The sequence below is a fragment of the Cyprinus carpio genome, chromosome A22 (genome assembly GCF_018340385.1).
Source record: "Cyprinus carpio isolate SPL01 chromosome A22, ASM1834038v1, whole genome shotgun sequence".
Classification (NCBI taxonomy): domain Eukaryota; kingdom Metazoa; phylum Chordata; class Actinopteri; order Cypriniformes; family Cyprinidae; genus Cyprinus; species Cyprinus carpio.
In genome coordinates this window covers 2,489,471-2,502,787 of record NC_056593.1, presented here as the reverse complement: position 1 = coordinate 2,502,787, position 13,317 = coordinate 2,489,471, and the positions used below count along the sequence as shown (strand labels likewise).

The following is a 13,317-nucleotide window of genomic DNA, read 5'->3' as shown; positions in this document are numbered from 1 at the left end:
GGCTTGTCACTGTTTTAGTGTGTGCTGTCCGGTCGTTGTTAACCCACCCACCTTGTTATCTGTTTATTGGTTCAGTTGTCACACCTGTTGTTACCTGCCCTACTTATTCCCCTTGTGTTTCCTGCCTTGTGTTGGTTCATTGTTGGTGTTTCTGGTTGCCAGAGAAGTGAGTACTATATGTTTTTTTTGTTTTGTTTTTTGGTCTCTATATGTTCAAATAAAGTTATTTTTGTTGTAACTTTTGTTGTAAGAGTTTGGTTCCAAAACGCAATAAATGCATTTTAATTTGAGTAAATGTGTTTTTCTTTAACAAGCAAGTGAAAAGATGAAAAACACTTTTCTGTTTCAAACTTTCACATAGCATCTTTAGGTTATAATAACATTAAAAATTCAAATCCAGGTTTTGATTTTCAAGGATTTGTTATTATTCTTTTTTTTTCTTTTTTTTTTTCAAAAATGCAATAAATCCATTGAATCAATATGAAAGTTATTTTTCATATTTAAACTGATGAAAATACACAACATAGTAAGTTGGTCCACATATGACAGCCTCTGAACTTGGTCAATACTGATCTTGTATACAGGCACTGGACTAAAAATATAATTTTTATACCAGACCTGTATAACTCTTTTTTTTTTTGCATCTGTCCTGTGCGCAACATATTATTCTTCTGCGCGGTCGGGCAAGCATGCAGCTTAGAGGGAATATTGCACATGGCAAACACTGCACAAAATTAAAAGCACTATAAAATGCTTGACTTAAAGAGAGTAACAGAAATGTTATTATAGTGTTAAAGCATACCAGACACACAAGGTGCTTCTTGAGTATGAACACAAGGCTTTCAGGATGAGTAATTACACATATATTAAATGCCCCTCTTTCATCTTCAGAATGCTATCAAATTGAAAAGTTATTTTTTGCCCAATGTGCAAGTAAAGACTAGTGCATTTTAGATCAAACTAATTACTGGCTTTGTTGCCAGGCCAGAACCAATACATTTTAAATGCCTGGTTGTACCAAACTAATTTTCAAATGTTGAAGCAGTTTAAATATAAAATATTAAAACATATCTGTTAAGTGTTTCTAATGTTCTCTATTCTTTATAGGTCCCCTGGAGGACTCAAAAGTCCAAGACAATGTTACAAATAATGGGTGTCAAGACTTTGCCCTTCTTGAGGTCAAAGGTCAGCTGGAGTGTTGCTTTGCTGAATCCAAACAAGAAGACACGCAGATCACATATCTGGAGCAGGAATGCCACACATTAGAGGTTTGAAGGATCTGAAGTCTACACTGGAAGAAAGAGTTTCACATGAGCATATTCTGCAAGAGAAGGTATATCAGACATCCTTGGAAACCAAACCAATGGCAACGGCAGTGGATTGCAGCAGTTTGAAATTAGAAGTTGTGTCCAGTTATAGCAACACTACAGAACATTTAAAAGGTGCATATCAAGAACTGGCTGCTGTCAAATCTCAAATGGTTAAGCAAGATCACGAACTGGGAGAAAGGAGGAAACACATCTTGACTCTTGAATAGGAAATTACACTACTGAAACAGGAAGCACAAACCTCCAGAAATACACTGGCTGTTTCTCAATATGCATTCTTGTCTGTACTTGCGTTCTTGTGACTTGTGAAACATCATCATTGTCATTGTCGTTGCCCAAGTAATGTAACCACAATTTCCGTATTTCATTTCTGGGTTAAAAAACTAAAAATGAATGGACGCAAAAGTACATGGACCCCGATTCTAAATTTAGGGTTAGGTAAAGTTGTGATCTTATTTCAGCAATAAAAGAAAAAATACTCCAGCACAGTAGATGGCGCTATAAGCCTAGAACTAGCTAAATAAAAAAATAACAATAAAAATTAAAAAATCAAAATCAACAACAATCTGTGTCTTGTGAAGTTTAACAAACGGTAAATGAGATTTCGGCTCGATTTCTCATGTTTCGTTTGGGGTTTACAAATCGGTATATAGTTTCAATGTTTCATTCGCACACGTGAGTGGCGCTGAAATGAGCTTCTTCAGTTAAAGCCCCCAAGCGAATGCGTTTCCTTCCGCCGTCAGAAATGCTTCAACTTTGGGACTCTTTTTAAAAAGCTGGTTAAGATGCATTTGTTTTTAATTAACTGTTTTGTTCTTGTTGTTTTTGTTTTAATTGTTGCAAAATTGCAAAATAATTGGTTTTAAAAAAGCACATTGCAAATAAAATGCATTGTTATTATGACAGTCCTGCAGGCTGCTACAAGAACCAAATCAGCCCACTGCTGAAGACACGGTGCTGTATTTCCATGTACTACGCACGTGAAAGCATGATGATTCGCCTCATATTATTATCTGTGATTGAAATGATTGACACAAGTTCTTCATCATCTGGAGAATCTGCTGCGACTCGCGTCTTTCTCCTCTTCACATCCTGTGATATGATTCACTTTAAGATCTGCTGCTGTTCAAATGATTCACTTGAGTTTCTGTTTCAATTAAATTTTCAGACGGAGCAGGAGTGATGCCAAACCCCCCCCCCCCACACATATTTTTATGAATGCACATGTAAATTGATAATAATCCTTCTGTTGTTGATCGTCTTCATGCCTGTCCCACTCCAGCTCAGCAGACGCAGATTTAAAGGGATAGTTCACTCAAACATGAAAACGTGATGTTTATCCACTTAACCCCAAGATGTAGGTGACTTTGTTTCTTCAGTAGAACACAAACAGAGATTTTTAACACAAACTGTTCTAGTCTATCACTCTTATGATGTAAGTGGATGGGAATCACAGCTAAAACATACAATAAAACTAAAAAAAACATACACAAACAAAACCAAATTAAACCCTGCTGCTCGTGACAATACATTGATGTGTAAAGACACAAAACGATCGAAAGTGAATGGTATTTCTATCGTTTTTTACCTCACGCAATGTCTGAATTGTAAGAACCACTCCTCTTCTTCTTCTTGCTTTATGGGGGATCGCAGACTTATAAATGCATTACTGCCACCTATCTCTCAAATGGACCATTAACACTCTACATAAAACCACAAGAAAAAGAGGTTCACACAACTGCACTTAAAAAAAGGCGCACGAATCAGTAAGCCAAGATCAAAAACAACACACACAAATCTAACTAAACAGTCACAATCTTCTAACAGTTCAGACGTTGCGTGAATCAGAGAGTCACAATCAATAACAAGTCACACAAATCTCTCTTTACTGGGATGCTGGGACCAAACTCTCCCACTCTTTTGCTGCAAGCCCCCAGATATCAACTAAAAAACAGCGGGCCCCCCAACCACCAAAGCCTGTGGGCCCTGCTCCTGTGAGAGGTCTCCAACTGCAGCCACAACGTCAGGGCCAAAACCCTCCATCTGCTGTAGGTGAACCAAAAACAACTGATAGCAGCTCTCAGTGATATGTGTCGGGTTCCTGCTATAATAGCAGCAACATTCACAAATGTTTACAGAACAAGCCGGAACCCAGTGTGCCTCTAGCCTTCTCTATTTCTGTTTTATTACGTGATAGAAAGTCTAAGGCCTTCTCAAGCCGAAGGGCTAACTCATCTAATCTGCGGCCTATTATGCATCAATCTAAGATTGCTGTAAAGACACAAAGCACTGCCATCAAGTTAACATGTTTAAACATTCGCTCACTAAAAAATAAATAATTTCTAATCAATGACTTAATAACCACAAACAATCTGGATTTCATGTTTCTAAACGAAACATTGCTAGAAGACAGCTGCAGTGCAACAGTCCTCAATGAAGCAGCCCCTCCTAACTTTACTTTCATGAGTGTCTGCAGGACTGTTAGGAGAGGTGGAGGTGTAGCTGCTCTATTTAAAGATGTCTATCAATGCAAGCAAGTGTCATTTGGTCAATACTTGTCTTTTGAATATCTAGGAATTGTGTTGAAAGGCGCTCCACACATTCTGTTTATCATTATTTACAGGCCTCCAAAATACTCTCCAGCCTTTGTTGAAGAGGTCACAGAAATGTTATCAATTATTTCCTCAGAGTTTGACTGTTTTGCTATTACAGGGGATTTTAATATTCACATAGATAATGCAGAAAACAAAACTGTTTTAAACACTTTTGACCTGATTCAGCATGTGCATGGACCCACACACAAAGCTGGACACACCCTAGATTTACTCATCCGTAAGGGTTTATACATTTTATCCATTGTTATTAAGGATGTAGCACTATCTGATCACTTCTGTATTTTCTTTGATATATTGATCTTTGCTACCACTGAATCTAGATCTGTCTCTGTCAGAAAGAGATGCATTAACGAAAACTAGTGTGCTATTTATGGAGGCTATATCTTTAACACCAAGCATTTCTGCAGACTCTTTTGATCTTCTGCTTGATTCCTTTAACTCAAAAGTTAAGAATGTTATTGATGATATTGCTGTCAGTAAGAAAACAAACAGACAGAAATCAGCTTGGAGAAAATCAACAGCAGTACAGAGTATGAAAAGACAATGCAGAAAACCCAAGCGGATGTGGCGAAAGATGAAACTTGAAATTCACTATAGCATCTATAAAGACAGCCTTCGTGCTTTCAATGTGGAACTAGCCACAGCTAGACAGAGGTTCTTCTCAAACCTTGTAAATAGTAACTTAACAGGGGGAAGTTGTGGCCTAGTGGTTAGAGAGTTTGACTTCTAACCCTAAGGTTGTGGGTTCGACTCTTGGGCCGGCAATACCACGACTGAGGTGCCCTTGAGCAAGGCACCGAACCCCCAACTGCTCCCTGGGCGCCGCAGCATAAATGGCTGCCCACTGCTCCGGGTGTGTGTTCACTGCTGTGTGCTGTGTGTGTTCACTTTGGATGGGTTAAATGCAGCGCACGAATTCTGAGTATGGGTCACCATACTTGGCTGTGTCACGTCGCTTTTTTCTCTTTTTTAAACTCTTTAAACTCTCGCACTCTTTTTGCTACTGTTGAGAGACTGACAAAACCCCCAAGTCAGATTCCCAGTGAAATGCTCTCAGACAGCAAATGCAATGAGTTTGCTTCCTTCTTTTCTGAGAAGATCATTAATATCAGGTAGGCGATTAGCACATCCTCAAGTTATGCAGAGGTCAGACAGATTCGGCAGCAATATCAAAAATATACTATGTCTATTTCTGAAGCAATTGATAGCAAAATTTTGGAAGAAATAGTGCTGCACTTAAAATCGTCAACCTGCTATCTTGACACACTTTTTTCAAAAGTGTGCTAAACCGTTTAGAACCAGATCTCTTAGAAGTGGTGAATGCCTCACTTCTTTCTGGGACTTTTCCAGACTCCCTGAAAACTGCAGTTGTTAAACCCCTTCTGAAAAAGAGCATTCTTGATAACACCATTTTGAGCAATTATAGACCGATATCAAATCTTCCTTTTATAGGCAAAATTAAAGAAAATGTAGATTTTAATCAGCTGAACAAATATTTTAACTCAAATGGATACCTGGACAATTTTCAATCTGGTTTCCGAGCGTATCACAGCAGAGAGACATTGCTCATTAAGATAATAAATGTTATTCGCTTAAATTCTGATTCTGGAAAAATATCAGTGCTGGTATTACTAGATCTCAGTGCTGCGTTTGACACTGTCGATCATAACACTTCTACAGAGACTGAAAAACTGGGTCAAGCTTTCTGGGATGGTACTCAAATGGTTCAGATCATACTTAGAAGGGAGAGGTTATTATGTGAGTATAGGAGAGCATAAGTCTTAAGGGAAGTCCATGACATGCGGAGTCCCACAAGGCTCAATTCTTGCACCGCTCTTGTTTAGCCTGTATATGCTCCCACTAAGTCAAATAATGAGAAAGAACCAAATTGCCTATCACAGCTATGCTGATGACATCCAGATTTACCCAGCCTTATCTCCAAATGACTACAGCCCCATTGACTCCCTCTGCCAATGTATTGAGGTGAATGCAAGGTGAATGCATACCTTGACTCTAGGGGTCAAACAACTAAAAATCAAGTCAGGAATCTTGGTGTGATTCTGGAGACAGACCTTAGTTTCAGTAGTCTTGTCAAAGAAGTAACTAAATCAGCATACTATCATCTAAAAAAACATTGAAATAATTAGATGTTTTTAAATTACTTAAAAACTTTAAAGAGCTTTGAATTACCATTGTGTACAAAATGTGCTATATAAATAAACATGCCTTGCCTTGCCTTTACAGCTGCTAAAAGCAGTCTATTTGTCATCTGTATTTGCTTGCCTTTATCAATAAAGTTCTTATTCACTCTGAGCTTCAAGAGTTTCTGCATGTTTTATTACAGTTATTATGTCGAGCTCCTCCTGGAGGAAAACTCCTCCTCTGACAGGTAAAGATAACGTCTTTAAATCTCTGTAGTCTGATTTGTGTCTGTGTTTCATCAGTGGCTCAGTCTGAATCAGCATGTTATTAGGAGTGATCTGCTCAGTTTCTCATTCTCAGAATAGCAGCTGTAATAATCAACTACAGCTAATATAGACTCTAATGTTGGTAGAGATTGTTCATATTGAATTATATTGAGTGTCAGTCCTCTGCAAGACTGCATGTAGTCTCTGATCATGTGTCTCTTGGTTAGAAGAAAGTAAAGTAATAACGCTGTTCTTCAGGTGTGAGTGATGGAGGGAGATTCAGTCAATTCACGTTTATTTGTAAAGAGTTTTTCACAATACATTTAGTTTCAAAGCAGCTTGAGAGAAGATTCTTGTTTATCCATTACAGTTAAGAGTAAAGTTTTATCAGAGGGACTCTAAATAATCTCCATGTAGATGCATGTAATCATGCAGTTAGTTCATGACAGTATTCAAGCAGAAATGATGAACATGATTAAGGCAATGATTACATGTTGTGGTCATAATGATTCAAATTTGTCAGTTTTGCATATTGATTCAGAGTTGGCATCATCTGATGTCTTCATAAGAGGCCGGATCTAGCTTGTATAATATCTAGTTACCTGGGGATAAGCATCCTGAGGTAGAAACAGAAAATAGAGATTAATTACCGCATGTCCACAGAAGACCCCAATTCTTTTTATTTATTTATTTATTTATTTTTATGGCATCCACTTCAAACATTACAATGCACATGATAAATTTAATTAACTCTACAATAAGTAAATCCACTTCACCAGCTCATTACTCTTCAACAGTGATGCAATAAATACCGGAAATATAGAAGTTCAAAGACGTAAATATGGCTGTGTACTTGTTTCTCGGATGCAAAAATGTTACATTATTAAATTTTCTGTTCAAAAATAAATAAATACTATTTTTTAAAGAAATAAAACAGGATTTTTACAAGCAACCACAAGCAATACTGAGCTCTCTGGATTGTAATATCAGTACTAAACAGAAAACGTTAAACTTTAAAATCTTTGACATTTGATTAAAGCAGATGCATTTATATTTATATTTACTTGATATTGAATTTTACAAAAAAAAAAAAATGATTGCATTTAATGTGCTATATCTTTAACTCTTTCTGTTTTTTTTTTTTTTTTTTTTTTTTTTTTCTCAAATCTGTTATTAAAGTTTGCAAAACAAGACCTAATTAGAAAAGATTTTTTTAAAGTTTGTTCAAACGGATAGTTATTTAAAAAAATAAAAAAATTAATTAAATGTGTATATATATATATATATATATATATATATATATATATATATATATATATATATATATATATATATATATATTAACACATTAACATAAGAATTTCACTGGATTCGATAACAAAGTGATATCTGTGAACAAATGATCAACCAGGTTTTCTCAGAATGAACTTTTCTGAGATTTATAATTTATTTATTTGGAATTTCTTGGAACAAACTAGCCTCAAGATAAATTAATATTTTAATGTGTAGTAGGTCACCTACAGAAGAAACACCTCTTGAGTACGCATCCAATCCATCATAGAAGCAGGATGTTCGAAACTAAAAAGAAAAAGTGAAACAACTGAACATATATAGATCTGAAATAGATATAGATTACAGTGACAAATACAAATCAGTTTTCCTGTGGCCTTTTATGAAATAATGTTTTTGTGATTTGATGTTTATCATGCTTACCAATAATCTTCATATAATGTAGCAGATTCTCTGTATATAAAAAAAAAGATATGATCATAGGTCATGACAGCATATTTTACATTACTTCAACTTTCAGCTATACAAGTTTTACAAGATTAAAATCTTATTATTATTATTTAAATCAGTTTAATATAATTTAAGTTGACTTACACAACTTGATTGTACTTAAAACGGCAGTACGTAACTTTATTGTGTTCAAAATTTGCTAAATTTCTATAATAAGCGAGTACACCATGGATCCATTTTTCAAAACGTGTTTTTGGCTTGTCCTGAATCACTACGGTACACATATTAATTAATAAGTATTTATATTCAAACTATTTAGACTGGTTCGTATGGAAGCCCGTTTCTGCCACAGTTGAAAAAAAATATTATTCTCTAAGTCATAATAATGATAAACTTTCTCATTATTACGAAAAAAACTAAGTCATTATTACAAGAAAGTTTCTCATTATTACGAGATGTTAAGTCATTATTATGAGAAACTTTCTCATAATAATGAGAAACCATCTCGTAATAATGAGAAACTTTCTCGCAATAATGGCTTAATCCACAAAAAAAAAAAAAAGACTTAATCGACGCATGCGCAACGCAAGAGTGACGGCACACTAGCGACATCTGTTGGTCAAAGCCATGCAGGAACAGCGCAAACATTGCTTGTTCTGTAATCTAAAGTGTAATGCTATAATCTGTCATTAAATAACGTTTTCAGATAGATTATCTGCATGTAGTCTTTTGTTCATTTGTAGCACTTACCAACAAGTTACTCTGCAAGCATGATAGTCCATGGCTTTAGATATAGAGGAACATATTCCAACAAAAATCACACACATTTTATGAAGATACATATCTATGCTTCAGCATCCCACACCGCTTCTTGCAGGACATGTGAACGTGAAAAAATGCTTAATGTGGCTTAAAGTATAAAATATTATTGATCATGCATAAAGGCAAGCATAAGAGCCCAGAATTTGAACACAACACCCAAAGTGGCACGTTAAGCGCTTTCCTAGAAAACCGTTATAGAAAATGCAGAAGCGTTGCTGTTTTGTGTTGCATTCATATTTTGGGTCCACCTGAATGCCTGTATATACATTGTGCATGTTCATTAATTTCTGTACTAAATTTGGTTCAATCTGTCTTTGTACTTCAAGCCAGGTTAAGCATGTTTAACGTTAAGAGTTTGTCCTGCCGTGATAACGAACAACGATGCTTTGTGCTTTTGAAATGAGATGGCTTACTGTATGATCATTGTATGCATGTGATGCATGAAAGAGACAGCTAATAAAACTAATAAATCATTGAAATAAACATCTATAAATTAAGTTTATATGTGTAATGGCTTTCATTTCTTCATGAAATGCCTGGATTTCTTAACTGAAATATTAGTCTGGAATGTTTGAAGCCATAACTATCTGGCAGAGTAACAGTGTTACAAATTAACAAAAAATTACATACAGATAATTGATCTGAAATCGTTATCTAATGACAGATTATAGCATTATACACTTTAGATTACAGAACAAGCAATGTTTGCGGTGTTCTTGCATGGCTTTGATCAACAGATGTTGCTAGCGTGCCGTCACTCTTGTGTTGTGCATGCGTCGAGTAAGTCTTTTTTTTGTGGATTAAGTCATTATTACGAGAAACTTTCTCATTATTATGAAATGTTAAGTCATTATTATGAGAAAGTTTCTCATTATTACGATATGTTAAGTCATTATTATGAGAAAGTTTCTCATTATTACAAAAAACTAAGTCAATATTACGAGGAATTTTCTCAATATAATGAGATACTAAGTCATTATTATGAGAAACTAAGTCATAATTATGAAAAAACTAAGTTGTTCTTATGAGAAACTAAGCCAATATTACGAGAAAGTTTCTCAATATAACGAGATACTAAGTCATAATTATGAGAAAGTCTCTCGTTATTATGACTTACAGAATCATATTTTTCTCAACTGTGGCGAAAACGGGCTTCCATAGGTTCGGGTAGGTACCGCTGCGGAGTAGCCCAGTACCTGCATGATTCGCCATAGACATAAACAGAGGAAGTAGATCCGGCTACAATATTCTTCCGCAAGACGCACGCAGTTCTGTTTATTAACCAAAAGTTACAGACTGCAGCTTTAAACATTTAATGCAGCTTTTTTTTTTTTTTTTTTAAGTACGTTTCTCCACACTATTTTCTGGAGACATGACTTTTCTGAAATAATGACATAGTAGTCCTGAATGTGTACTTAATTTTATTAAAATGAAAGTAAACCTAAAACCATAAACTGCAATCAAATTTAATATTCAAATGCTTTGCACAACCATAGCAGAATTTTTTTATTTATTTTTTTTCTATGGGTTAATATTTAAAATATTTAGGGGTTCCTTTTTTTCATTGCTCCTTTTAAAGGTTGGATTCCCTATAATGAGGATATTTTTACTTTACCTCAAATCTAAAAGTGACATCTTTAATGTTCAATAATTCAGTGTTTCAGCAGTGTTAGTGTGCTGTTGGCACTACACAGGCAAAAATGTGTTTAACATTATTTTGACTCACCGCTGACAGTGACACAGAATCTCTTGTATATAGTTGCTCTTTTGTTGATAATCTTCACTGTATAAACTCCAGAGTCTGTGGTTTTACTGTTTCTGATAATGAGAGATCCTGTATATCTGTCCAGCTCCAGTCTGTCTCTAAATCTCCCGTCATCACCGTCATATGTTTTAAAGATTTTGACATTTAGATTGATTTCAGCTATGATATCGCCTATATCTCCGAACACCCACAGTATGTCATCTTCTGTCTGTATTTCAGTTTCTCCAGTACGCAGAGCAACATCTTCTCCCTCTTTCACTGAGATTGCTTTGGTTTGATCTGTCTCAGCACCAAATGCATCTGGACACCAACACAAACCGGTTTAAAACTGTTTAAGTCCTGTCAGGCATTAGTTCACAAAAGCAAGCATCAAATATAATCTTTAAGTTTACTTAGCAAAAACAAAACCAGGTCTTATTTTTGCAAAACTTTTAATTTATTGTTTTGAAAATATGTTTGTCATGGTGGGTCAGAAAAGAAGAGGGACTTCAAATCATCAAAGTATCTTTTGTAGATAATAAAACATTAATCAAATAAATAACCACATTATTTAAAGAAACTACATTTTCAGGACTTTCACGCTTAATTAAAAAAAAATTAAAAACGAAAATGAAAGTGACTACAGTATGTAAATGTGTAGCTTATTATATAAGATTTATGTCCATAATCAGCATTCTTTGTGCACTATAATAATTCTAAAAAATGTGTTTAGGTCCTTTCTCAGTGGGTTACAAAATTACAATAAAGTCCAACTAATTATATTTAAATACAGTAGAATTAAACCAGTGTCTTAGTCTTTTTAAATCAGCCATGCACAGAATAAACTATATTAACACAAATGTTCAGTATGTTGACTCACCGCTGACAGTGACACAGAATCTCTTGTATATAGTTGCTCTTTTGTTGATAATTTTCATTGTATAACATCCAGAGTCTGTGGTTTTACTGTCTCTGATAATGAGAGATCCATTCTGATGATCCAGCTCCAGTCTGTCTTCAAACCTCCCGTCATCACTGTCATATATCTCAAAGATTTTGTTCTTTGTATTGATTTTGGCTAGGAGTTCACCCTCGTTTCCAAACATCCACAGTAACTCATCTCCAATCTGTATTTCAGTTTCACCAAGCAGAGCAACACTTTCTTCCTCTTTCACTGAAACTGCTTTGATTTTATGTCTCTCAGCACCATATACATCTGGAGACACAAACACAAGCGGGTTTAAAGTCTGTCCTGTGTGTCAGGCATTAGTTCACAAAGACAAGTTTATTAAGTAAAAACAGAACACAAGGGACTGTGAAACGAGGCTCTATTTTTTGTAAATCTTTACTTTATTGTTTTGAAAATATACAGTATTTTTGTCACGGTGGGTCAGACACGAAGAGGTACAAATAAAAGCATTGCTGCACTGCGATATGCCCAGAAAGCAAGAACATAATGAAACAACCTCTAAAGCAAAGTCACTTTGAAAAAAAACGAAAATGAAAGTGAACGTAAATGTAGTTTAAATAATTTAGCTTATTATATAAGGTTTATAAATATATATATATATATATATATAAACCTTATATAATATACCTGTATACATATATATATATATATATATATATATATATATATATATATATATATATATATATATATATATATATATATATTCTTGAGAAATCGAAATTGTTAAAACAAACAGATTAGAATCAAGCTCTTACCACTGAAGAGTAGTAAAAACAGAACTATTCTGAAAGTGCTCTTCGTATCTCTGTACAGTTGTAAGTTTAATAAAATATGATCTGGATTTCACAAATTGCTCCATCGTGTCTCTGTTTCTGATAGAGACCGTCTGCGGGTGTTCCAAGGTTTTGTTTGTTTGTTTTTGTTTCATTTTTATACCTGCTGCATGTCAACATTGACACATGACACATCAATAAATGTTAGACATTTCAAGTCTCTCAGCGTATAAAGCCTCCGATCTGCGGCTAAATGTAAAAATAAAATAAAAAAAATTGACGTCTGAACTAAAATTTAACGCTTTACTTTTTCTCATGGATGCATAGTTAGTTATGTTTTTTTTTTTTTTTTTACGGATTCGTGAGATATACAAATTTTACCCGCTAACTTTTGAAAAGCAACATTCTACTTCAAAATTATTTTCATTATTATTTTTTTTTTTTTTTAGGTTGATACTAGAGTGTTCTTAATTTCCCAAAGCCACTGAGTGATTTCTAAATTTCCACATGGCCACAGCAAATATTGCCTATAGAACGCCTATTCAAGAACAAGAACATCCAAAAACATCCAACTATCATTTTATTAGTAATAATGACATTAAGAAAATAACATTCAGAATACTAAAATAAACCTTTACTTTGAAGAAAACGAGAGTATTGATGCACATGTGTAAATAAAGACCCATTTGCTCAGATTTTTATCTTTCTTTAGGGCAGTAATCCAACACATGTTTCCCAGTCCTAATAAAACACACTGACGCAGCTTTAGTTTCAGCGTGACTTGATTATCTGAAGAAGTGTTTTCTGTGTATGATGATATGTGGAGCGCCACGTACACTTTTAGCATACATCCCAGTGATTATCCCAGTATTACAAAAGGAAACATTTTAAATAAAGATGTAGTTTTACAAAGT

The 13,317-nt window shown here is 34.6% G+C and overlaps 1 protein-coding gene across 1 annotated transcript; it reads right to left on the bottom strand.

Moving 5' to 3' along the window:
* Positions 1-6,629: 6,629 nt before the first annotated feature.
* LOC122135036 (junctional adhesion molecule-like) lies at positions 6,630-12,453 on the bottom strand. The gene is made up of 6 exons (XM_042712488.1): positions 12,386-12,453; positions 11,538-11,873; positions 10,640-10,978; positions 8,065-8,094; positions 7,873-7,929; positions 6,630-6,968 (listed from the first exon to the last, which is right to left on the bottom strand). The coding sequence occupies exons 2-5, from the start codon at positions 11,761-11,763 to the stop codon at positions 7,907-7,909; spliced, it is 618 nt and encodes a 205-aa protein (XP_042568422.1). The 5' UTR covers positions 11,764-11,873; positions 12,386-12,453; the 3' UTR covers positions 6,630-6,968; positions 7,873-7,906.
* Positions 12,454-13,317: the final 864 nt, after the last annotated feature.

What these genes read in the sequence shown, in the direction of transcription:
- LOC122135036 (XM_042712488.1), bottom strand. Translation starts at nt 11,763, where the DNA reads ATGTTTGGAAACGAGGGTGAACTCCTAGCCAAAATCAATACAAAGAAC. An exon ending in ATTCTGTGTCACTGTCAGCG is followed by an intron (nt 10,979 to 11,537) that starts GTGAGTCAACAT and finishes GTTGGTGTCCAG; the next exon opens with ATGCATTTGGTGCTGAGACA. An exon ending in ACATTATATGAAGATTATTG is followed by an intron (nt 7,930 to 8,064) that starts GTAAGCATGATA and finishes TTTTCTTTTTAG; the next exon opens with TTTCGAACATCCTGCTTCTA.